This window comes from Rhinatrema bivittatum, chromosome 4, assembly GCF_901001135.1.
Source record: "Rhinatrema bivittatum chromosome 4, aRhiBiv1.1, whole genome shotgun sequence".
In the NCBI taxonomy this organism is placed as follows: domain Eukaryota; kingdom Metazoa; phylum Chordata; class Amphibia; order Gymnophiona; family Rhinatrematidae; genus Rhinatrema; species Rhinatrema bivittatum.
The window spans coordinates 374,687,840-374,715,623 of NC_042618.1; the positions used below are offsets into that span (position 1 = coordinate 374,687,840).

The 27,784-nt window shown below is 41.9% G+C and overlaps 1 protein-coding gene across 10 annotated transcripts in view; it reads left to right on the forward strand.

Moving 5' to 3' along the window:
* Positions 1-934: 934 nt before the first annotated feature.
* Positions 935-27,784, forward strand: part of CACNA1D (calcium voltage-gated channel subunit alpha1 D) — a 513,308-nt gene continuing 486,458 nt past the window's right edge. For all 10 annotated transcript variants that reach the window (XM_029600875.1, XM_029600887.1, XM_029600877.1 and 7 more), the window contains exons 1-2: positions 935-1,243; positions 9,328-9,433. In XM_029600875.1, the coding sequence (XP_029456735.1) occupies positions 1,074-1,243; positions 9,328-9,433 (276 nt within the window). In that variant the 5' untranslated portion in view covers positions 935-1,073. The remainder of the gene's footprint in view (positions 1,244-9,327; positions 9,434-27,784) is intronic.

Consider the following 27,784-nt stretch of genomic DNA (forward strand, 5'->3'; position numbering starts at 1 on the left):
ATAAAATCTGACACAGATTGCTCACATAATTTAATTTGTATTACAGAGAGCAGAGATGTTTTACCTGTAACGCCACCTTAAACCTTCATATTCTTGTAGATGTGCAATTATTGCATAGGAAAATTATGAAACTTTGATGTCTTTTAGATAAAGTCCAAAGAAGGAAATTTGCTTGTTAATACTTTTAACAGATGTTTAAATTAAAGGAAGTGTTCTTATCTTTAAAGAGGTTCATGATCCATAAAGTATATGATATTGAACTCTTTTTCAGTTCTTTGTGTAAGATAAGAGGAAATTATACTGTACCATCCCAGTAATCTATTTTGCTTGAAGTAATAGGAAGAAAGCAAAATATGCAAGATTGTAAATGTGATACTCAAACTGTCGGCAGGTTTAGAGAAACATAATAAACGTTGCTGGAAAAATGCTCTTTAAATGGAGAAGTGAACAAATATTTGGACAGACCTACCAACTTTGCATTTATAAAAGCAATTCCTAAGTCTTCATTTGTCATGATGTAAGAAGCAAACTATTATAAAACATTTATGTATATAGAAAAATCCATGCACATATGTTGGACCCTTGATAACAGACACAAAAAGGGGTTGAATTAGCAAAAGTTTGAAACTATTGAGCAACAGTGCTAATTGTGAAGGCCAGAGTTGAAACCTTGATGATTGGCACTTGTTCACAAGTTTCAAACGTCTACTATTTCAAGTCCTTTTTGTGTGTAATTTTATATATATATATATATATATATATATATATATATATATATCTCTCTGTGTGTACACATACACACCAGAAAGGATACTTTTAATAACTTAAGTTTTAAGTAGCACAGATTTTTACACAGTAAGAATATTTATTAAAAGTTGTTTTTAAAACAAACTTAACATTTAAAAGCTTCTTCTTTTTCTTTCTCAGAGGTGAACTATGCAAGTAGCACCAGCATTCCTTTCGCTGGTGACGGACCAGTTTTTCAGTCCAACAATTCCGGACCATCCAAGCAAACCATTCTCTCTTGGCAAGCTGCAATTCATGCTGCAAGACAAGCTAAGTCTGCCCAAGCTATGGACAACAACGAAGCCCAACCTGGATCTCTCGCCCAAAAAAAACGTCAGCAATATTCCAAAAGCAAAAAACAGGGTAGTACAACTAACAACAGACCAGCCCGTGCCCTCTTCTGTTTATCCCTCAACAACCCCATCCGAAGAGCCTGTATTAGTATTGTAGAATGGAAGTATCCTTTTATTCAGTCCTTTCAATTCATCTTTGGAATTTTAGAAGTTCAGGTAGGCTGAACAGTTAAGATTTTGCTTTGTATTGGATGTGAGACCTCTGGAAGGGTGCTTATATGGAAGCTGCCCCCCTGAGAAGCAAGGACAAGTTAAAGCTACAGCAGAATCTTTTTTAAAATATATACATATTTTGAAGATTTCTAGCAGAATTCCTTGAAAAGGAGATGTATGATATGGTGTCATCAACATCATGTTGATGACATCAAGGGTATATGTGTGTTTGTGTGTGTCTATATATATATATATATATATATATATATATATATATATATATATATATATATATTTTTTTTTTTTTTTTTTCTTTTTTTCATACACATGCATATATTTTTAATCAAAAGAGGAGCTGTTTGTGTACAAGTAGCTGAAAAGCCATGGGGCAGATTTTAAAAGGTACGCACAATCTGGCGCGCACAAATGTACGCCCGATTTTATAACATGCGCACGCAGCCGTGCGCATGTTATAAAATCAGGAGTCGGCGCATGCAAGGGGGTGCACACTAGCGCACCTTGTGCTTGCCTAGCCCTCGGGGAGACCAGCTGGCTTTCCCTGTTCCCTCCAAGGCCGCTTTCCCCTCCGAGGTTGGCTTTCCCCGTTCCCACCCCAACCCGTACCTTTATCTCACAAGTTACGCCTGCCGGCCAACTCACACATGCAATCCCCCGGCCCAGTGGCCTTGCAGAGGCCTCTGGCCATGCCCCTGCCCCGCCCCCAGACCACACCCACCCCACCGCTGGACTGCCCATTTTTTCAAGCCCTGGGACGTATATGCATCCCGGGGCTTTACGCGCGCCACTGGGCCTTTTGAAAATAGGCCTGGCGCGTGTAACCCCTCTACGCGCGTGAATCCTTTGAAAATCTTCCCCCATGTTTTTAGCTCTTTGGTGTGTACCTGAACTGTAGACAAAATAAATAAGAAAAATGTCCTGAGATTTTGTCAGCTGCTTTTGGCTTCTTGCCCTTCATCCACACTGATATCATTAGTTGGAGCATGCTCAGATTCTCTTTCAGAAGTGCCTGGGTAGGTTGAGGGTTGGACATATTTTTAGAAGAGGAACATGAGGGGAAGGAGGGTTAAATGAGGTGGATAACATGTTCCATAGCCAGAAACATGTGGAATGATTTTACAAGCTGTAGCTAATACGGATTTGGCTGAGATAGACAGCCCCTCTGATCCTTTGTTTTTGAATTTTGAATGATTTTTTAAAATACTCTGGTACCGCTGACTCCCTCTGTTCATAATTTTTCATGCAACACTGAATTTGGCAGAATTGAATCTCAATAAACAATGTACCTGGTATATCCAAAAATATGTTAATTTCTAAACTTTCTCTTCTAGTTCTTCCTGCTACACCAATGCAATCCAATCCAAACAAGTGGGTTATGTCCCCCTTACCAGAGGTTGAAGGCAGAACACACAGACTTTCTCTGTGGTGCAGTACAGAGAAACTCCAGTATTCTCTGCCTCCAGCAGATGATGAGACTGCTGGTGGTGCAGCAGGACATTTTTATTTTCTTCAGCCAGCCTCCCACATGGAGGGCCTTAGGCACTGGCTAAAATCTTCTAGAGCCAGGAACCCGGTTTCAGCCAGAGGAGTGAGCCCTTTCCCTAAAATCTTTCTGGGGCCAGGCACCTGGTTTTGGCTAGGATAGCAAGACCCTTGGCTGAGATTTTATGGGGTCAGGTACCTGATTCTGAGCAGTCTAGCAACTCCTTAGGGAGTAGGTACAGCTCACGGGGGAGGTTCTCTCTTTTTCTTTTAAATAAGTCATCAATATTTGCAAGAGGACACTCTTTTTTTCCCCTCCCCCATTCCGAGGTTCTCTAAGTTCATCAAAATGCATTAATGACACATTGATAATGACCGCACTAAGAAAAAGGGGCGTGTTTAGTAAATTTTAGAATTACTGCACCACTCAGTATCTTACCGCTTTGCATCGGTAGTATCGCATGGTGCAGAAAACTTAGCGTGTCCTGCGATAATCCCTGGGTTTTTTTTGTTTTTGAGAGAGAGAGTGAGAGAGAGAGTGAGAGAGACTGACTGACTGACTGACTGACTATATACAAGGTCATCTAATAGGTTAGGGTGAGGTGTTGTGGTGGTTTAGGGGCCAGTTTCTTACTCGTATGTAGAGTGAGGCGTACGAACAGCACAGTACATCTTGATGAAGATTTGACATCATTTGGAGTGAGGAAAGTCTCACAAAAATGAAATTTTGGACTATGTTCTTTCACCCTAGCTTGATGTTACCCTGTTGTACAGTCCACTGGAAGCCACCAAAGGTGCTGCCTCCACCTGTGTGGCCTGTGCACCACTGCCAGGACCTCTCTCCGCCATGCGGGGCCTTTGTATTGGATCCCTTGGTCATTCATGTTCTTCACCAGTCAAGGTCCTCCGTGATCTTCCCTTGTCTAGATGGCTCTTCGTTCCGTGTTCTTGGATGTTTCTGATCTCCTCGTCTTGATGTTCCTGGTCTTGTTCCTCATTGGAGCTCCTTCTTTGCCTTGTCCTTGTTACAGATGTCCTGATGTTCCAGTGGTCCCATTGTTCCATGTCCAGAGGTTCTGTTGTTCCGTTTCCTGTAGTCCTGATGTTCCTGAAGTTTTTCAACTTCTGAGTTTTCCAAGTTCCAAGTCTTCCAGCTCTTTGAGTCCTCCAGATGGCCACCCCGAGGGTAAATCCATATTGATCCAGTACCTGTTTCCGGTCATTGGAGCCTCATTTGGTTGTATCCCCTTCCGGCGTTTGTTTCGCTCCTGCGTGGTCCACGACAAGCTTTCCCAGGTTGTGTAGGGCATGCAGTAAGACAGGGTGGTCCGTGACCAGCCCATTGGGGGCTATGTAGGGTGCCCTGAGGGACAGTGCTCACCTGTACCTTCCAAGTTCCAAGTCCTCAGCCTCTGTCTGGCCTCACGCACTTGTCGTTCCCAAGCGGTGGGTCTGGAAGGGCTTCTGAGTAGCCGGAGGGCTACTCCTGAGACCAGCATTGCATTGCTGGGTCTCATTGGTGCAAATAGGTCCAGCGAAGGGCTCATCCTGCTTTGTTCCTGTTCCAAAGTTCCTTGCCTTAGTTCTAGTCCTGCCTTGTTCCTGTTCCGCCCGTGCTTGCATGCTCTCACCTCCCACGGTGTGCCTTGTAGCTCAAGATTGGCCTTGAAGACCTTGTTTTGTGTTAGGAACATCAACTCTTAAAAGCGTAAAAGGGAGGGAAGGTTCTTATGTTTGTTTGAACTAATGCACAGTTATGTAAGATAAGATAATGTTAAAATGTGTTTTCTCTCCTGCTTTGTTATCAAGCTTACTGCTTGTGATTGGATTAGGAGTTAAGTTGATACCATACAACCCTTTTTTTTTTCGTTTCCTCTCAGCTTGTTTGATATTTTCATTTTCACTTTTCATCTGCCCTGCATCTGAGCTGCAGCTACTAATGAGAGTAGGCATTCTTGTTTTGCACACCTTTTCTCAAATAAATACTAAACTGTTTTTGAAACTTACTCTTCAGTGGTGTATACATTGTTTCTTCTGGTCTACTTACTTTGAACACAAAAGCTGAATCCGCAGTTTGCGGATCTGTTGAGGCTTTGGATCAGCTTTTCTCTGTATCTACCAGACACCCTTAAGCAGGGAACTGTTGTTATAGAGCAGGGGTCAGGAACCTTTTTGGCTGAGAGAGCCATAAACGCCACATATTTTAAAATGTAATTCCATGAGAGCCATACAATATGTTTAAAACTAAATACAAGTAAATGTGTGCATTTTATGTAAGATCACACTTTTAAAGTACAATAAGTCTCTGAAAATATTACACCAGGCCTTAAGACACCAATACATCTCCTATTAGGAAAACGGACCAAGTCAGGCTGCTATAGAGTCCTACACAGAAACTACACGCCAGCAGAAAACCTCACCTGAATCACGTGCTGTCCCTCACCTAACATAGAATAAAGAGACCAAAACGCATAACAAGAAGCATGCAGACAAAAACTGAATTGGAAACTGCAACAAGCCAGAGTCTCTGTATGCAGTGTAACAAAGGAAAAAAGAAACATCACACATCCTTATAAAACAAATCAAGAAATATAAAATCATCAGCAGTAAAACTGTACTAACAAAAAGAACATATTTCGAAACAGCTGATGAGTGGAATATCCAATAATTAAAAACTCATATAAAACATTTCCAGATACCAACAAAATATTTCAAAATAGCAGACACAAAGATCCAGTAATGAAAAATAATAAGGATACAAAAATTTTTTTGCTCTGCATACCTGGGAACGTTTGATATCCAGGTGTCCTGAGATTGTTCTGAATTAGCAGGAGGTGGGGTGGTTTGCTTGGAACTTTCTCCTCTCTGTCACATACCAGCGCTCTCTCTCACACTGGCTCTCAATGACACACCTATACACACATGCTCTCAGTCACTCACATATACAAATGTTTTTTCTCTCTCACTTATATAGGCTCTTAATTACACATTTACACACATGCTGTCTATCTTTTCACGCTTACACACACACAGGCTTTCAATCACATAAATACATGCTGTCTTTTTCTCTCACACACAGACTCTCATTCACATGCTTACAAACATGTCCTCTCTTTCTCTCAATTACACACAGGCTCTCAATCACATACTCACATGCTCCCTCACCTAAATCAGCTCTCAATCAGACACAGACACACATGATCTCTCTCTTACTTATACACACAGGCTCTTAATCATACATACACATGATCTCTCTCACACACAAAGGATCTCAATCATACACACATACTCTTTCAAACAAACAGGTTTTCAATTACAAACTTACACATACAGGTTCCCAATGGTAAACTTACATTCATGCTCTCTCTCTCACAGGCAGGATCTCAATCACAGACATACTCTCTTTCACATATACAGGCTCTCAATCATTCACATACATGCAATCTCTCACTCACACACACAGGATCTCAAACACACATGCTTGCTCGCTCATTCACTCTCTCTCTCCCCCCCCCCCCCCCGGGAACTCGCGGCAGCAGCAGCCACCTCCCAACGCTAACCTCCTTCATTTTCAGCCCTCGCGGAGGCGAAGGCGGAGTCCCATCGGCCGCGGTTGAAGATTTTCATTTTCCTCCGAGCCGCGCTGCAGTCTTCTTCCCGCGCAGGCACCCCATGACTCCAGCGCTGGCACCCGGCTGACACCCGATGACTCCCGCGCAGGCACCCGGATGACTCCAGTCGGCGTGCTCTCTTCTCCTCCCCCCCCCCGCGGCCCGGAAGAGGAAGTGGAGAGCATCGGGTGCCTGCGCGGGAAGAAGAGACCACACTAGCGTGGTCTCTTCTTCCGCGCAGGCACCCGATGCTCACCACTTCCTCTTCCGGGCCGCGGGGGGGGGGAGGAGAAGAGAGCACGCCGGTGCCGCTGACTCCAGCTGTCCTGCCGCGTTCCGCCCGGGCTGACAGCATTTTAAGCCCGGGCGACGGAGGACCGGGGAGCAGCTGGGTCAGCGGGGAACCGCGAAGTATGGCGACACGTGTCTGCGAGCCAGATGCAGCCCTCAAAAGAGCCATATCTGGCTCGCGAGCCATGGGTTCCCGACCCCTGTTATAGAGGATACAGCTCCATTCTGCCTTACGATTTGGATCTTGAAAGTTTGCGTTAAAAAAAATATAAAGCATTTGCCTTTGGTCATGTTCACCTTGTTGAAAGCTCACACGTTTTCCACTTTGGCTTACATCCAGTTTAGGTGCATCTTTAAGGTGTTTTGTAAGTTGCACTCCATTGCCTCCTGGCATGCTGATATCCCTTGCATTTTGTTTTTTCTCCAGATGGGTTTGGAGAAGCCTCTGGCCCTGTGTTTTTGGTTTCTTCCAGCATGCTTGACATGTCTGCTTTGGGTATGTTTAATGCAGTTTGTTTAAGTGTTTTGTCTTAGAATTACTGGAGTTTTTCTGTGCTACACACCTATTACATAGTAGTGATGATGTCACAGAGAAAGTCTGTGTACTTTGCTTCCATCTGCTGGTAGGGGAAATGTATTTGGACTAATGTAGCAGGGTTCATGGAAAGAAAATTAGTAGATAAGAACATTTCTCCATTTGTATGTTAGACTAAAGAAAAGGTTTATTTTTTAACATGAAACAAATATCAGGGATGGTTCAGGTGATTCAGTTGAATTAATTCCTTTTCAAAGAGCAATAGAGAGTGAACAATGAATGCATAAAAATAAATGTCCATAGGATAAGAATCCAATATCTCTGGAGCAGGACCGAATCTCTTCTTTGCAGTAGAAGAAAAAAAGATAGTTCAAATGTTTCCAATAATCGGCCATCTTTGCATCTTAGCAATTAACAAAGGCGTTAATAAATACGTACTTCATAAAGTAGTAGAATTTGTTCTGACTCACACTTTATTAAATTCTTAGGACCATCCATACAAGAAGCATTCCTGGGATCAGCATGATGTAGAGCTCCATTTAATATGTTTACAGTAGAGCAAGCTTTAAAAATGAGCTCAATTTTGTTTAGTTTTAAACTCTTGGTGTGGTCATGCCACTTTATTTGTTTGTTAACAACAGAGGTAAAACATGGCAAAAGCATCTGTACAAGCCAATCTCATCAAATGGCCAGTAGGGATGTGCTCTCACTTTAAAATGAAAAGACATCATCAGCAATATTTGTTATATTGTTTTGTCTCATTTCTCCATCTAAAATGACAGAAAAAAATTATAATGAAATATTTTTGTCATTTATGTTTCAATGTGGGCTATTTTTTGTTGCAGCACCCATTTCTTTTTGAATAGCATTCTAATTACAAAAATATGCACATTGTTAAAAAAAAAAAATAGTGTCTGTTGTAAAAAAACATAGGGGTAGATTTTATAACATGCTTGTGCGGCCTACATGTGAGCATGCTACCCGGTGCACACACATGTATGCCTGATTTTACAACATGCGTGCGCAGGCGTCCGCATGTTATAAAATCCGGGGTCGGCGCGTGCAAGGGGGTGCACAATTGTGCACCTTGCATGCGCCGAGCCGCGATGCCTTCCTCAGTTTCCTTCCAGGCCGCTCCGAAATCAGAGTGGCCTGTGAGGGAGCTTCCCTTCCCCCTAGCCTGACCTTCCCACCCCTTCCCCTAACCTTTCCCCCCCCCCCCAAAAAAAAAGTTTTATCTTACCTTTTACTCCTGCCTCTGGGCAGGCGCAAGTTGGGTGTGGCGGCAGACTGCCGGCACGCAATCCCTCATAGCGACAATGGTCACTGTGTTGCAGGCCTCTGGACCCGCCCTAGGACTGCCCCCTGCACGCCCTGCCCCTTTTGTAAAGCCCCAGGACATACACGCGTCCCGGGGCTTTATGCACGCCGCCGGGCCTTTTTAAAATAGGCCCGGCACGCGTAACCTTTTGAAAATCCGGCCCATAGCGCACACTAGAAAATGAATGAAAGAGAAAAATGAAACATACATTTTTTCCATGCATGATCCTAGTTTCAAAAGATTGTTGCAGTAGGCCCAGACTGTGAGGTAACCTTTTGGATGGTTGGTTCTGCTTAGCATGCACCGTTAATTCCAGGACCGACTGAGCCAGTTTTGATTTTTATTTCATTGTATGCATGGAGATGTAGTCCTGTTCTTCTTAGGGGAATTAGAACTGCATGCATATAGTAGGGTTAAAATCAGGACTGATATACTTGTCTTGAAAAAAAAACATTGAACTATTTGGGAACAATTGATACACTGTGCAGAGAAAATTGTTTGAAAATAAATTGAAAAAATGTCAGTGTTTACTTTAAAAAAAAAATAAATAAAGGCACAAGCACTGTCTTCAGTATTGAGAAATAGATGAAGTAGTGGCAAAGAATGTCTTGCTGATGGATGTTTTGCTATAATAACAAAAGCTTACTTTTTGTTTGGCACAACTATGAACCAATTAAAAAAATGTTTATGTATAGAGTGCCAGGTTGACTTCTTTCTGAGATGTCAGAACGCCTTTATGCCTGTGGAATTTGTTAGTTCCTTAACTAGTTTCTTCAGACCATTTGACGTATTTATATTAGTGGCTATTTTTGCCAACTGCGTGGCCTTAGCTGTTTACATCCCATTCCCAGAAGATGATTCTAATTCTACTAATCATGACCTGGTAAGTATCTTTTTGCTTTATATTATTTGTACTGGCTACTGATGGTCTCTGAAAGCTATTGCTTGTGAACTGTATGTGATGCAGACATTTCACAGTAATGTGACAACTGTCCTGAATACCTCTTTCAAAGCTGGGGCTCCTGGAGGCCAGATAGTGGGAGATGTTTTTGGTTTTGAAAGACAGCAACTGTTGGAAGTATTCAGCACAAATAATTAAAAAGATATTCAGAACTTGCAGAAGCTGGCATCACTGTGGACTCTACCCCCAGCCTTCTCCACATACCAATAAGCATTTATTTACCCAAGTACATACTCATCTATTATTTGTGCCTCAGACACAAATATATTTATTCCTTCTCCAGTCTGGTGAAAGTCAAGATCTGAGTGCTACTGCAGATGCATGGCTTCTTGCACTTTGTGATTTTGACACTTTTTATAAAACTTATTTACACATTGGGGGAAAAAATGGAAAACTTTCACTTAAACTGAAGACTATTTTAACAACCAGCCCCTGTTTTTAACTGGCTTATGTTTTCCATGTAAAAAAAGGCCAGTGCTCCTTTTCTTGGCCATAATTGTAGTGTTCTCTATTTAAAAACCATGTTGGCCCTAATCTAATAGCTATATTCTTCTAGACATTAGTATGTTTCTCTTATTGCTTCACATCTTTACAGCCTGCTTTTCACACACTCAGCTTTGGTTTGGATTTGGGTTTTATATATATATATATATATATTTCTAATCTACTTAAATGGACAGCATCATCCCATAGTACTTTGTATTGTTAGTACTGCATAGATATCGAGACATATGCAATATTGTACAGCTATATTTATATATGTCCACAAATACTCCCAAACACTGTTTACATTTTACGTATGAAAAATATTAATGAAAGACCATCATAACAGGCATCATCAGATGTTTACATTCACATGCCTTCGTCCATCTGCCTCATAAATAAATCATAGGTCTTCTTTATACCAAATAGATTTCTTTTACCAAAATTTTTAAAATATTTTTAATTGCACTAAAAATAAAATTCTTTCTGAACTTAATTCCATTAAGTGAAATTTGTTGCGGATATATAATTGAATCATCTGCCTTCAAAGTGCCCCTTGACAGAAAGTCCAACACGGAGCCGTGTTTGGAACTGTTGATATTGGTTCTTCTTCAGGGGTAATCCAATCATTGGTCTTGACATTATAAAACAAAAAACTGTATTGTACATGTACATGAGGAGTATAATCTATAGCACAGAGCTAACATAAAACAGTCTTACTTTCAGCATTAGCATCTTTCACTATGTCATCATGGTACTGGTAGGAAATGATGTCAACATAAAAATGTGTGCTGATAATACTTCCTTTATATACAGTAAGATATGTTCTCAAATCATCATTAAATTAAAGAGCACCAAGCAATTTCTTTGTTTAATCAAACCCAAAAACATTTCCCACTATCTGGCCTCCAGTATGCAAATTAAAAATCCAGTACTGCTTGCGAAGGTTCAACCATGCTTCACGATCCCCTTTGTGTGGTAACTCCTTAACCCAGTATTCTGCACTTCAATTCCATAAAGGTATGGAAGAAATCAACACAATGGTGGACAATTGGTGCCTGTAATTTACTTGTATTTAAGCAACTACGTTACTCTATTAGTAATGTATCTCACATCGTGTCCTGCTGATGTAAATTCTTTCACATGGGCATTTGATCAAATAAACAACATAAGTGATTTGTCAGGTAGTATGATATTTAGACATATAACTCTTTCCAGTGTTCTAGTTAAACAAAGATGGTCCAGGGATTGCCTGAACACATAGGGGTCGATTTTAAAACCCGCATGCGCACATGGACGCGTTGATTTTATAACATGTGCACGTCACCGGGCCATTTCTAAAATGCACGGCCTGGCCACGCGCGTATCTCCCGGATTTTATGTGTGCTGGGCCTCAAAATTTTGCCAATAATGAATATAGCTCCAATGTCCACATGGACCATCATTTTTGTGAGTGCTGTCACAGACAAAAAAGAACTTCTGAGAAAATCTCTACATAAGAACATAAGAGATGCCATACTGGGTCAGACCAAGGGTCCATCAAGCCCAGTATCCTGTTTCCAACAGTTTTCAATCCAAATACCTGGCAAGTACCCAAATATTAAATAAATCCCATGCTACTATTGCTGGTAACAAGCAGTGGTTATTCTCTGTTGATTAATAGCAGTTTATGCACTTCTTCAGGAACTTATCCAAACCTTTTTTAAACCCATCTACACTAACTGCCTTAACCACATCCTTTGGCAATGAATTCCAGAGTTTAATTGTGCGCTGAGTGTAAAATAATTTTCATCCATTTGTTTTAAATGTGCTACTTTCTAACTTCATGGAGTGCCCCCTAATCCTTGTATTGTCTGAAAGAGTAAATAACTGATTCACATTTACCTGTTCAAGTTCTTACATGATTTTGTAGACCTCTATCATATCCCCCCTCAACCGTTTCTTCTCCAAACTGAACAGCCCTGACCTTTTTAGCCTTTCATTATAGGGGAACTATTCAATGCCCTTTATCATTTTGGTCACCCTTCTCTGTACTTTCTCTAAATCAACTATATCGTTTTTGAGATGCGGTGACCAGAACTGCACACAATATTCAAGGTGCAGTCTCACCATGGAGCGATGCAGAGGCATTTTGTCATTCTCCATTTTATTTGCAATTCCCTTCCTAATAATTCCTAACATTCTGTTTGCTTTTTCTCCCTTTAGTGCAAGCAGTAATAGGTGTTTCATACAAGACTGGGTGTAATTGCAGAACTGGCCAGAACTGAAATATTAAAGATGCCACAGCAATATATATACTCATAGAGTAATGCAGTACACATACCAATCAAGTATTATCCAGTGAATCAGTGTTATCAATAAGGAGCCATTCTCTCCACATTATATGCTCTCTTAATTATCTTGAATGGATAACCTCTCTCCAACAATCTTCTAAATAGTTCATGAGCCTGAACCAGAAAATCTTATTTTTCTGAGCATATTCTTCAAATCCAAAGGAACTGTCCTACAGGTAAGTTAGTATGTAGTTTGTAAGGATGAGAGCTATCATGTAACAGTGTATTACTATCACTAAATTTTCTAAATAAAGTGGTGGATAATTTTGATTCATGTTTGAAAATATCTGTGTCCAAAAAAGAGACATGCTGATGATGATAAGTCATAGTGTTAGCCAAATTCAGATCTTGTGTATTTAACAAAATTATAAGTTCCTGTAGCAGTGTGATACATTGATTTTTTTTCTTTGGAAATCAGATATCTCACACAGGTACATATAGACTCAAAATAGCTGGATGGATATAAAAAATTCCTCTTCAAAGGTGGCCAAATAAAGGTTGGCAAGATCAGGGGCTACAGTAGCACCCAGCGTGGGGCCGTGAACTTGCTGATAGAAGATATCATTAAAGAGAGAGTAATTTTCACATAAAGCTATTTTGGCCATAGGAACAGTAAAGTCTATAGGGATCCTATGTAGTCTTGGACTTTTCTCTAAAGTGTTCTGGATGACATTCAAAGCACCTTGGGTAAGCTAGTATACAGTGCTTTGATATCCAACATAACAAGTATCATATTTTGAACATTGTTCAGTGATCTTACAGTATTCAACATGTGCATGGTATTTTTCAAATATGATCGAGGCTCAACCACCATCAGTTGTAGAAAATAGTTCACAAAGACTGGTAACAGTTCTAATACTGATCCTATTGCTGAAACAATAGGTCTACCTGGCGGATGTAATAAATCCTTATGAATCTTCAGAAGTCTATAAATCGTGGGTATCTGCAAGTTTTTTGGTCAAAGAACCTCATTCTAAGGAATCCCATCTCACTAGCCTGCTTCAGCTCTGTTGAAATATGCAATTGAATTGAACTTGTAGTATCTTCACCTAATCTTCTATAATTCATGGGATCAGACATCTGAGATGTGATTTCTTCAATGTATTGCAACCTGCTCTGTACAACGATGGCACCACCCTTGTCTGCATGTTTATTATATTTAAACTCAGGTGAATTTTAAAAGGCCCACATGCGTAAAATTCGGGGGTTATGTGCGTGGCAGGGCCCTGCGTGTGCCGCGCATATTTTTGAAAGGGCCCGGCCACGCGTGAAACCCCCGATACCTGCAGAAATGCTGGGCCAGCTAAAAGGGGTTGGCCAGGGGCATGGTCTGGGTGGGAAGGGGCGGTGCGGGGGCCAGCCGGGACAGAAGCCATTAGGCCCTGTCCTGGGGAAGTGTGCGCCGGCAGCCAGCCTGTGTGCATAACTTCTGCTCTGAAGATCAGTTAAGTTAAAAAAAACAACAACAAAAAAATGCTAGTCTGGGTTAGTTTAGGGGTCAGGGAGGAGAGGGGAAAAGGGAGGAAGGGTAGATAGGGTAGATAGGGGTAAAGGAACGTTCTCTTCCAGTCCACTCTTAATTGAAGCTGTCTGGGAGGGAACCGGGCAAAAGTCCGACTGCGTCGCCGCACATAGATTAGAAAATCACCCCTGCTTCTACGGGTCCTGACCCGCCCGCACATGCGTGTGCGGATTTTAAAATCTGACATGCATGACATGCGTGCTGATGCTCACATGTTATAAAATTGGTACATCCATGTATGCGCATTGGGAACCACACGCATATGGACACGTGCTCGTGCCTTTTAAAATCGACCCCTATATTTATAAGCATAAATCGTCTGCACTAAATACTCTTAGCACTAGGTAGCATAACTATAAAAGGGATGTGGACCTTTGGTCCTCAAGGGCCACAAACTAATTGGGTCTTCAGGTCATCTATAATGAATATGCAAGAGATAGACTTGCATACAACTGAGGCAGCATGCATACAAATCTACTTCATGCATATTCATTAGGAATATTCATTTATTTTATTTAAAATTTCTTATATACCTCCTTCTGGCAACACATCAATCCAAGCAGTTTTATCTCCAAACTTCCTTAATTGTTGGAACCAACAAAAAACCCTCCTTTCCAGATCTTTTTTTTTTTAAATTTTAATTTTTATTGCATTTTAATTTTTACACAACAACATTGTGATTTAGAAATAATTAGATGGATTACATCAGAAATATACTTCATAATAAGGAAAAAAATATACATTTAAATTTATAATTCCTTAATCCACCTATCAAAAAATAAGTAATAGTGGGGGGGGGGGGGGGGGTGGAGTGAAATTCAGAAATATTTAGAGCAATCCAAATTTTAACATACAGGAAAAAAGAATCTAGATGCCTACAAATGAGTGCCTACTTATTGCCATCTGTGCTGACTATGTCACATTTGGGTGAGTATCTAAGAAATAGCGCAATTGAGATGGTTCAAAGAATATATGTTGAACTTGCATACTTAAGTACACATTTGCACGGGTACCTAAGAGTAAATTTTGTACATTTCAACAGCGCTTCAGGCCTCATCTCTATAAATCACTTTCTCCTCTCCTGCGTAACCCGAGTTAAATCAGGAAACAACCAGACTTTGTAACCATAGTACAGCTCCAATCTATTAAGAAAAAATAATCTTAAGACATTATTCTTTTCACTTAAGAAAGCAAAAGTTACAAAGAGAACACCTCTTGATTCTATTTTATCTTCATGGGATAATTCAAGTAACTCCGTTACATTCATCTGTTGTAGATCTGTATTTTCATTTTTCTCTTCATTTTTCTTCTGGGGTAGATAGTAAGCTTTCGTTATTAATGGCAGCACTTCCATTGGAATTTTTAAGACCACATTTAAGTAGCTTTTGAACAAGGTAATTGAGATATAATTGGAAAATTCAAAACTCTCACATTTAAACTTCGAAGGGTCTCTATATTTTCAATTTTTTTATTCTGGGCCACTTCTTGTTGAATTATTTGATGTTGGTTTTCCATTACTTTTATTTTTTCATTCATTTCCTGTACTTTCTTTCCCTGATCTTCAATCTTTTTTTCATTGTCCAGAGTTCTTTTATTTGAATTAAAGCACGTTTTGGAAAGATTAATAATGGCACCTTCTATGGCTACCAAAACCTCCCAGATTCCATTGTTATTTTTTCAGGTTTTTTAAGGAAAGAAGACATAGCTTGAAAAGTCTCACCCACTTGCGTGGCTTCAGCCCCAGTGTCCCAATTCATCTCTAGCGGTTGAGAGTCAGGTAATACACACTCAAATACTCGAGGTAAATATGATCTGATTTGTGATACAGCCTCTGTTGAAATCGCTCTGTCCTCAAAGGTTACAGCTCCTGGTGCTCCTCCATTCTGAGCTCTCGGCTCTGCAGGGTGCTCCGGAAAGCTCGCGATAATAGTCTGCATCTCTCTTTCCCGCTGGGGGGTGGGGGGCGGCATCTTTGGCGCACCGGGACTAAGCGAGATATCGTCTGCCATTGGTGGAGGTGTTCGCTCCTCACCTCCAACCTCCGCGGCACTCGCTCCCGGCTCTTTCGGCATGGATGAGAAGAAGGTTTGAATTGATGTTTGTCGCACCTCCGGACTTGCAGAAATGGCCTGGCTCTCACGAAGCCGAGCTTTCCATTTGGTATGTGGCATTCTAAAAGTTATTTTGGTGTAGGAAATCTATTTTCAGGAACCAGAATTGCAGAGCAACCTTCTCTCCTACTCATTCGGAGTCTTACCAGCATTCCCTCAAATGAGTCTGCCTTGGACTCCTAAACACTGTTCTAGCCAAGACATTTTGTGCAATTTAAAGTTTACACAATAAGCATTGTGGAAATCCCACTAAAAGAGCATTGTAATAATCTAACTTGGAAATAATTAACTTCTGTACCACCATCCTAAAATTAGTCTTCCAAAAAAGGTTTCAGTTTACAAACCACTCCCAATTTCCCATACATCTGATCTCATCAACTGAGAATCTACTTTTAACACCAACAGTACATCCAATTTATCACTAATCTGCTGCAAAGATCTACACACATCCTTCTCTAAAGGGATTACCAATTGAATATAATCAGTACATAATAAATATCCCTGCATAGCCAGTGAATGAATCAACTCTCCCAATGATTGTAAAAAATTATTAAACAAAAGTGAGGAGATCGGAGAACCTTGTGGAACTCCACAAGGAAACTGAAACCTAGTAGATAAAACACCCATTCAGCAATGTCTGATAAGATTTACCCTTTAGAAAAGAAGATAACAATCGCAAAGCCATTCTTCTAATCCCTAGTTCATAACATCTATTTAACAAAATTCCATGATCTACAAAATCAAATGCTGATGTAAATCTAGTAGAAGTAATATCACCTCTATTACTTTATTGGCTGGATTTTAAAACCCCGGCGTGCAAAAATCCTGGGGTTTACGCGCGTGGCTGGGCCTTATGCGCGCCTGGCCACGCGTGTTAACCCCAGGACACGAATAAGTGCCAGGGCCTGAAAAGGGGGTGGTCCGGGGGGGCGGAGAGGGGCTGTGCTGGTGGCGCCGGTATAGCGGCCATTTGCTGCTGTGTCGGGGGAGTACGTGCTGGCAGTTGGCTGGCGCACACAAGTTGCTTCTGCTCCAGAGGAACAGCAACTTAAAGAAGAAGAAAAAAAACCAGGTACGGCAGATTAGGTTTAGGGGGTGGAGAGGGGAAAGGGAAGGGAGGCTAGGGTAAGGGTAGGGAAGTTCCCTCCCAGACTGCTCCTTAATTGGAGCGGACTGGGAGGGAACTGGGGAAAGCTGTGATGCATAGCCGCACAAAAGTTGCCAAATTCAACCCCCCCTTACAAGTGCTGTCCCCGATTTTATAACATGCGTGCAGCGGCGCACGCATGTTATAAAATCATGCGTCCATGTGCGTGCGCCGGGTAGTGCGCGCAGATGGTCATACATGTGTATTTTTAACAAATCTACCCCTATGTATATTAGGGGTGTGAATCGTGTGATCGATCGTCTTAACGATCGATTTTGGCTGGGGGGGGAGGGAAATCTGATCGTCGTGTTTTTTTATTTTTAAAAATCGGGGGAGGGCGGGAAAACCGGCACACCAAAAAAACCCTAAAACCCACCCCGAACCCCCCCCCCCCAAATGTTTTAAATTACCTCTAATGTTGACCTCCTCCCATACTGGAGCATGATCAGACCATCTCTGTTCCAGAAATTAATTCTTTATCGACTAAGAAGAAATCAGTTCTGGAAAAAGTGTTATGTGTTATGTGGTCTTGAAAAAAAGAAGTTTCTGCTTGAAGGATAAGTTAGTCTCCATACATCCTCCACATGCCAATTTCCCAATAGCTTTTTAAGACATTCTATCCCTTCTTGCTTCCCCTCCTCCCAAAGGGCAGTTCTGTGAAGGTATTCTAGGCAGATTGAAATCCCCCTCCCCCCCCCCCCCCCCATCACCACCACTATACATCCTCCTACAAACTGTAAGAGTAGATCATTTACTTCATCCAATATTTTTCTTTGGGCTACATTGGGACATTATACATTAACTAAAATGAACCTTTTATTATTAATATCCAGATGCTCTATTTACCTCACCCCAATGAATTCTTACTTATTAAAATGCCCCTCACACCATATCTTTTCTCAGGAGAACATGATGAAAAAAACTGGTAAGGATATGCTCTAGATGACAAACGTTCATCCCTCTTTCTTTGGTGAGTTTCTTGTATGAATGCCACTGCAGCATTGAGCCTTATTAAATCATGACATATAATTTGGTGCTTAAATGGAGAGCTCAACCCCTTAACATTATGAGTCACAAACTTAACATTATGCATATCCATAACCACTCGCCCCCATACCTCTGCCCTAAATATCTGTTCAAATTCCTCATTGTCTCTTTCGTCCAGTCCCACCATACATCATTCCCTTTTATTATCCCACCCACTATACCAATTAAGCCTGTAGTCTTATATTGCAAACCCACCCTCACCCACTTATTCCCCATTCCCCCATCCCTGTATACCTTGCTACCCACATTCTCTAGTCCACAACACCTAGCAGACTCCTACACTCCGAGGAATGAGCATCCCAAACCTAAACCATCCCCACCAGCGACCATTATATTATATTAAGAATTTAACCCACTATTAAATTCTAAACTATATAAATAGCAAGCATCACCTGCAGATTTAAGTCCAGATTTTAAAAACCCAGCGCATGTAAATTTGCCACTTATGTGTGTGGCTGGGGCCTGTGCACGCAAAGCACATTTTCAAAAGGGCTCGGCCACATGCATAAGTGGCGATACGCATACAAGCGCCGGGCCCTAAAAAAGGGGCAGGTCGGGGGTGTGGTCTGGGTGGGACGGAGGCTGGGGAAGTGTAACTTCCTTCTGCTCCTGAGGAGCAGTAAGTAAGAAAATTTAAAAAAATGGTGAAAGGTAGGTAAGGTTTAAGGTGTGGGGAAGAGAGGAGAAGGGGAAGGAAGGTTAGGCAGAGGATTATGGAAGTTCCCTCCTGGTCTGCTCTTTAATTGGAGCGGATTGGGAGGGAACTGGGGAAGGCCCTATTGCGTTGCTGCGCAAAATTTGCAAAAATTCACTCTCCCCTGCACGCGGCACTTGCACACACGTGCGCGGATTATAAAATCCGGTGCGCGGCCAACAGATTTTATAACATGCACACATCAGCGCACACATGTTATTATATCAGCGCATCCATATGCGTGCGCCGGGAACTGCATGCATATTTTAAAATCTACCCCATAATCTCACCATTGTCATTGTCATCAACATTAATAGCCTTGTTAGCACCCTGCCATACTCCTCTGAAAAATCGAACTTTATTTACCATCCTTATTTCTTAGTAATACCCAATACTCTGAAAATAAGGAGATTTATGTATACACCATGTCCTTATTGTGTGTTCAGTGACACCTCTTAGTGTCTCCAATCTCTTGCCCAGGTCAGGTAGAAAGGAGTCCTTGCTCTTTTTGTGTGAGTGAAGATGAAGTTGATTCCCCTGAATTTCTCCTCAATCGATGTCCTCCTTTGCCTACAAACTGCCATTTTGGAGGTTCTGCCGTCATCCTGCTTCCATCAGTCTTCATTTCCGACGGAGCTGAGAGATGCCTGCAGAACTAAGTATGCTTTTTCCATCGTTTTTATGTGGAAGGCTACCCCGCTTACTGTGAATGCCATTCCACAGGGATACAGCCACCTATAATGATTATTTTCATGTCGCAATATCACAGTCACCTCATGCAGGTCCCTCCTCTGCTTCAATGTGGCTAGTGAAAGATCATTATATATAGCATTTGAGTGACCTTCCCACAATATGTTCCCCATCTTACAAGTCAACAATGGCAGATGAAATTTAATGTGGACAAGTGCAAGGTGTTGCATATAGGGAAAAATAACCCTAGCTGTAGTTACACGATGTTAGGTTCCATATTAGGAGCTACCACCCAAGAAAGAGATCTAGGCGTCATAGTAGATAATACATTGAAATCGTCAGCTCAGTGTGCTGCAGCAGTCAAAAAAGCAAATAAAATGTTAGGAATTATTAGGAAGGGAATGGTTAATAAAACGGAAAATGTCATAATGCCTCTATATCGCTCCATGGTGAGACCACACCTTGAATACTGTGTACAATTCTGGTCGCCGTATCTCAAAAAAGATATAGTTGCAATGGAGAAGGTACAGAGAAGGGCAACCAAAATGATAAAGGGGATGGAACAGCTCCCCTATGAGGAAAGGCTGAAGAGGTTAGGGCTGTTCAGCTTGGAGAAGAGATGGCTGAGGGGGGATATCATAGAGGTCTTTAAGATCATGAGAGGTCTTGAACGAGTAGATGTGACTCGGTTATTTACACTTTCGAATAATAGAAGGACTAGGGGGCATTCCATGAAGTTAGCAAGTAGCACATTTAAGACTAATCGGAGAAAATTCTTTTTCACTCAACGCACAATAAATCTCTGGAATTTGTTGCCAGAGGATGTGGTTAGTGCAGTTAGTGTAGCTGGGTTCAAAAAAGGTTTGGATAAGTTCTTGGAAGAGAAGTCCATTAACTGCTATTAATCAAGTTTACTTAGGGAATAGTCACTGCTATTAATTGCATCAGTAGCATGGGATCTTCTAGGTGTTTGGGTAATTGCCAGGTTCTTGTGGCCTGGTTTGGCCTCTGTTGGAAACAGGATGCTGGGCTTGATGGACCCTTGGTCTGACCCAGCATGGCAATTTCTTATGTTCTTATGTTCTTATGTAACTGTGTAGGAGGGCTTTAATATTTTGCGGGTTATTGCAAAGAGATGTTCCCAGCGCCCTGTGTGCTCGACCTATCACTATGTCTGAGTCTCCATGCTTCTCACTCAGCTGTGCATTCACATTCAAAATGGCCCCGCAAATATTACTCACTACTTGCGATGCATTTATGAAATCTTCAGATTCTGGCAAGCCTCTTATTCTAATATTAGACCGTCGGGAGTAGTTTTCCAAATCTTCGAGTTAAAAAAAATAAATCCTTGTTTGCTTTTTTCAACTCTACCACTTCAGATTGTAATTGCTTAACTTGTATGGTTTGCTCCTCGATATATGCCTCTGTGTCTTCAACCTACTTACCAAAATCAATCAATCTGATTGAAGTTCTGATATTGTCTCTCTAAACTCATCCTTGAGTGAACAGATGTCAGTTTTAATTTCTTTAAACCATTTTTGAAAGCCTTTCTTAGTAAGTACTACTCCCTTACCCACATCCATGGAGGGTCTGTCATCCACGAGGCTTGCACCATTGTCCTCTCCCTTCATGCTCTCAAGCATGCTGCTCAAGGCCCCTAATCTAGCTCCATTTCCATCATATGAAAACTGCTTAAGATCAACAGTATTTTTGCGGCTCAACATGGCCTTCACTTAGTTCTCCTTTTTGCCTCACTCTGTCTGTTCTATCTCATTAATTCAAGGGCAAAATATGCTTATATAGTGAGGAAGCTTGAGGAGCACAGGACTCAGACGTCCATCTTGCTCGGATGACGTCACTTCCTCCCTGCACAATTACAGATTTACTGCAAAGTTGTCATGATTCTGTTGAATAAAGCATATTTGCACGACATACTGTATGTATAAAGTTCTTTTTTTATTAAACATATGTAAGATGATACATGGGCAGAAAAACCATAACTGGTGTACACTTCTCAGCTCAGGTAACATTGAAAGTACTTTAATTACAAACCAAACTGAGTTGGACCAAATCAACCCCAAGTGGAAAGGAAATATTACACAAATTTTCCCGAAAACATTAGACAAAAATTCAAAGACTCAGTGAGTGACGTCATTTACAATCAAACTTCTATCACTAGGCAGTAAAAATTGTAAACAGAGATCCCAATTTTTTAAAAAGGTTTAATATCTCTTATTCATATCCATTTGTTCGATGTATTTTTCTAGTTAACAGGTCTGGAAAAGCAAATTCCTCAACTGCCCTAGATTGGGCATCTCTTCCACTATCCACTTTTGTAAAATACATTTCTTGGCTAAAAATAAGACTTTTCCTGCACCATAACCGTGTATATCTAGGAAAGGTAGAATTCCTCAAATCATCAAATAGCAATACTTTGGCATCAAAAGACAATATCACCCCACAAATATATTTTTGCACAGATTTCCAATATGTTTGTAACAGGGGGCAGTTCCAAAAATTGTGCCTCAAAATGCCCATCTCCTGCCCACTCGTTGCCACCAGTTTACTCTTAAAAGCTTAGATCTGTGAGCAAAATGCTTTGAGAAGGAATTTATATTGCATCTCCCTTAAAGAAGCACTGGGCGTGAGAGATTTGGCACCACCAAAGCCCTAAAAATAGATTGGCATGTCAATTCTATACTCTGTTCTGAATTCCAACCCCTAGCTATGTCACTCTCTTTCTTTCTGGTTTAAAATCTTACAGAAATTGCAAACCAGGTCCCACTTGCAATTTCTGTAAGATTTTATATCAGAAAAGAGTGAAGACTAGGATCCTCTAGATCAAAGATCTCTAGAAGTATCGCTCATTGTTCTCCTTCCAAAGCCTTAAGGTTCAGGGAGTGCAAATAACGGCACAACTGAAAATAAGAAAAGCTATGTCTTGGGGAGATATCACATATATCTCTGAATAAGATAGGATAGTCCCCTTCCTCAGACAAGACATGATTTAAAAGATACAACCCTTCTGTCCCCAATCCCTAAAAACCCGAGAATGTGAACCAGGTGATATATTTGCGAATTCAATCCTGCTCTCCTATAATACCAATGCCAAGCTTTAATTGTCAGAATTAAGAGAATATTTTGCTAAAAAGACTTTGGTAAAGCTAAATGTGAATGATGTAGGATAAACCGTAGGTCCTTAAGCTTCACCAAACTCTGCTCAGTATCCAAGGGAGTGTAAAAATTTGTCCCCATAATCCAGTCTCCGACTTGACGCAAATTACAAGCCCTATTATAGTTTTTTATATTGACTAATCCCAAGCCCCCTTGTGTTGCGGCTAGACTGCTGTGAGGATAGATGGTGGACCCTTGGGCCGGCCTACTGGAGAAGATAGGGCAGGCCGGGTGGTGGAGACACAACCTGGCAAGGTTTCACCCGGAGCCTGGGACCCCCCTGGGAGGAGCCTGTAGGGGCCGGACCCTTGGGACTTAGGCGCTGCTGAGAATGTCCAGAAAGGCAGATGCGAAGGGAAGGCAGGAGGCCTATCAACAGCAGAGGCGGCTCGAGTTTTGCCAGAGAGTCACAGTGAAAGGCCAGGTCAGGGAGCTGGCCCAGAAGGTACACTGGGGCCGGTGCAAGCAGGCAGAGGTCAGAGTTTGTGGCAAGCTGGGTAGGGTTGCTGGCAGGCTGAAACGAGGTCGATGGTAAACTGGAGACACGGCAAGCCGCAAGCTGCGGCGTAGTCAGAACAAACTGGAGACAAGCGGGCTGCGGGCTGAAGCGAGGTCAGAAGCAAACCGGAGTCTAGGCAGGCAGCGAGCTGTAGCGGAGTCAGAAGCAAACCGGAGTCTAGGCAGGCAGCGAGCTGTAGCGGAGTCAGAAGCAAACCGGAGTCTAGGCAGGCAGCGAGCTGTAGCGGAGTCAGAAGCAAACCGGAGTCTAGGCAGGCAGCGAGTTGTAGCGGAGTCAGAAGCAAACCGGAGTCAAGGCAGGCAGCGAGCTGTAGCGGAGTCAGAAGCAAACCGGAGTCAAGGCTGGAACCAGGAAGACAACAGGAAACGCAACTGGAAGCAACTAGATAGCTAGGAACCTCGTTGCAAGGCATTTAGGGAATGACTGAACTCCGGTTATATCGGGAGCAGAGCGTGACATCAGCCGAGAGGGCGGAGCCGGGCTTCCGGGAGCTGGGCGCACAAGAAGAGAGTCCTCACGCAAGCGCGCGAGGCCGGAGAGGAACAGGCCAGCAATGGCGTCTGCCACGTGGGAAGTGCGCGAACAGGGAGCCCACCGGGACCTGGACCAGGCGGAATCCTGTGGCCGTCGGAGCGGAGGTAGGCAGGCTTGTAGGCAGGCTTGAGCCCTAACAGGAGAGGGGTGGTCGGGACCGCAACACCTTGTTTCCATTTCTTCATTAACATCCCAAGCTGTAATCGAGGCTTAGCCTTTCACCATATGAATTGTCAGATCTGTTTCTCTATACCTCTAATTTTCTCTGAATTCAACCAGACAGGCACCATCTGGAGCAAGTACAACCACTTTGGGAGTATCATCTGATTATAAAATTTATTCTCCCCATTAATGAAAGAGGCAAGTCCATCCAAATACTTGATAGGTTTGTGGTGTGGAGCAATGTTTGTTTATAATTTTCCCTTTGTACCTTGGTCAAGTCTCTACACAACAAAACTCCTAAGTACTTAAAGGAATCCCTTATCAAGTGAAAGGAAATTGACTCCCACTTAGGGACCAAACCTCCTGGTGCATGGGCATGGCTACCGTTTTGTCTAAGTTAATCTTAAAGCTTGCCAAATTCCCATACTCAGTGAACTCATCCAGCAATGCTGGCAGGGAAGTCTCTACTACCGTAATGTGGACGAAAATGTTGTCAGCAAACACCGAGAGCTTAAATATTGGGGCATTACCACTCCCTATCCTTATCCCCTTGATGACCAGATTCTCCCTGATCATAGTTAAAAGAGGCTCCAGGGTAAGAATAAATAATAAAGGGCAGAGTGGAAAACCTTGGCGAGTGCCTCTCTTCAATGCAAAACTCTTAGATTGACCTCCATTTGCCAACACCGAAGCAAATAGGTTACTGTAAAGCAACTTCACCACATGACATACTGTATAAAACATAATAAATCTTTATATCGCAGTGTACCTTCTATAAAAAGTTGTTTTATTGCATTTTCATGCTAGAAATGGTACAATATCTAAAAGAAAAAAGATAATGTTGGAATTTTTTAAAATACAAATCTAATTTAATGCAGTACCTTGAATCAAGAAAACTTTTAGTATAGCTCTTAAATAAAGTTAGGCTTGTTGTTTTCTTATGAGTTGTAAATGCATGTATATTAGTTATCCATTTTACACAAGTAGAAGATTCAATACTACGGAGGAAAGCAGATTATGCAAAGTCAATGGTAAAGAAGAATTTGTGCAGCTGAATTCCTAGGTCAATCAACATTCGGATTCTATTCTGAGAAATTGAGGGCATAAGTCTCCACTGCTGTGAATCCTATTATTAAAACAAAATATAGAGACTGACAGAAAAAAATCACAATCATGGATCGAAAACATTGGCCCAATTTCAGGGATTGTGCCATGGATGGGGCTTTCTGATTCACGATCCTAGATTGTAATATACATTTTCAACAAACTTTTAGACTTATATCATCATATCCCAGTTACAAAGTCTTCCGAGTAGCACACAGTTTTTATTTATCATCAGATTTGGAGACATTCTACTGATTTATGCTTTTACAGATGGTAGTATCTAAAAAATGCTATTGAATCTTCATGCATGATGTCATGTAAAATACCCAGGTTTGGGCTGGCACCATAGCTCAGATTGTAGTGCTGTGTGCTGCATTGGGGCAGATTCTGGTTTGAGTCTGTTGTCTGTTGGTACTTGACTGGGTTTGTGCTTGATCCTGGGAAGGGCAAGAAAGTAGCTTCCAATACACTGGTAGCCCCTGAAGCTATTAAGAGCAACACTAAGGTGACATTTTAGAGGATTCCTGGTGGTGGTGGTGTTTTAAAATGGGGGAACCTCAAAAAGCTTTATGTTTCAAACAATAATTATTCTGTTCACAGAGTCCATTTTTCATTCATCTGCATAAGACACCAAATGCACATGTAATATTTTATAAACTGTGTGGTGGGAGCCACATAGTTTATAAAATATCACATATCAATAAACTCCCCAAATTTTTCACCCATAGTTCAGTATGCATGTATATTTGTAATTCAGGAAAATAAATACTTTCTCTACCCATTTTCTAAAATTCCATGCTTCTGAAAATAATTTATTGTGCAAGTGCCTAGAATCACCAGTTTAACACCTTCACCAGTTCATCCTGACCCTCCAGCTCTTCACCCTAACTCCATTTAAGTCAGACTTCCCACCAAATAACTGCAGATAACAGACAAGTGCAGTTGTATTTCCACAACTTAATTAGCAGGTGTAAAAGCGTAAAGAGTCTGTGACTCCAATTAGGGAGCGGGGCACAATGGGGGCGGGCGGAAGGCAGCAGTCGGGAAGGGAGGGAGGGAAGATAAGGAAGTGATGCGATGGCATCGGTGAAGGGGGCGTGGCTTCTGGTTGACCGGGGCCGGGCCTTAAAAGGGGAAGCCACACTTCGGCAGGCTCCTTTTCTGCCTGGCACTGGCCAAATCAGCGTTGCTGTGGCTACTACGGCCAGGTGTCTGCAACGCTACCATGGCTTCTACGGCCGGGGCATCCACATTCGCTAGCACCAGTGTTGGCTCATCACTTGCTAGTGGGGCGCTGGTCACCAAGAGTTAACCCTATATTAGCCTTAGGTTAAGGAATGTTGTTTGATTGGGTTATGTTATATGTATTACTGTGCAAACCCTGCAACGTTATGTTTTGGGCTGCGGCCATTATTTGACCAACAATAAAAGCAACTTTCGAACTTAAGCGGCGTGATAGTGGATTAATATGGGCATGGTAAGGATAGAAGGGAGGGGAAGCTGGGGAAGAGGAGGGAACAAATGGGTGTAGCCTATTCCGCACTGCCCACATTGTGATAAGTTTGGTAATGTATGCATGTATACCGCTTACAAAATAGCAACTTATTGATTCATTTATCATTTTTAGCCCACCAATCCAAAACAGATCTTGGCAGAGTACAGCAAAAATCAAATACAGTAATTAAAACATAAATCAATAGCAAATAATAAACATCAATGCTCAAGATGGATAAGCTTAGTAAAATAGGCAGGCTTTCACCTGTTTTCTAAAAGTATGATAGAGAGCGGCAGATCTAAGTTCAGCAGGTAGAGAATTCTACAAGCTAGGTGCAGAAATTAAGAAAACTTGTTCTCTAGTTTCCTCAAATGATAGACCTTAAAAAATGGAACATCTAACTCATGCAAACTAGAGGATTATAGTGAATGTGCAAGATTGTATCTGACAAAAGAAGAATGCAAGTAAGCGGGAACACCTGAATCAAGAATCTTGAAAGTAAGCAAGATGATTTTAAATTGAATTTGACAGGATACCAGCAACCAGTGGAGTGCAAGCAGACTAGTGGCCGAAATTTTAAATCGGCCACGCGCACAAGTATTGTCACTTATGCGTGTGGCTGGGCCCTGTGTGCACCGCACGCATTTTCAAAAGCACCCAGCCACATGTGTAAAGACAATATGCACATAATTTCTGGGCCCTGAAAAGGGGGAGTGGTGGGGTGGGATGGAGGTCAACCGGGACAGTAGCCATTAACTGCTGTCCCGGGGAAGTGTTACACTCCGTAGGCGGAGTTAGCAATCTGTTATAGGAGCTGCTAGGAGTTAGCAGTCTGTTAGGGTTTGCTCCTCCCAAGGGGATGAGTTAGCAATCCTGTTGAGCTTTGCTCCCCCAGAGGGGAGGAGCTAGCAATCTGTTAGCGACTCTGCTAGGGTTAGCAGTCTGTTGGCAAACTGTTATAGAGTTGTTCCCCAGAGGGGAGAGGTCAGCAACCATATAAGATCTGTTTTTCCAGAGAGGAGGAGTTAGTATCTGTTATGGATCTCCGCACAGAGTGGCAACCTGATATATGAGAGTTCCCCTTAAGGGAGGTGTTGGCCATCTGTATGGTTCCTGCTAAGAAGTAGCAATTGGTAATGATACAGTTCCTGAGGAAGGAGATGTTAGCAACAGTTGAGGGTTAGACTGCAAGGTAGCAGTTTGTTGTACTCAGCTCTTGAAGTGTGAGAGATGAGCACTCTAATGTAGAATGGTGAA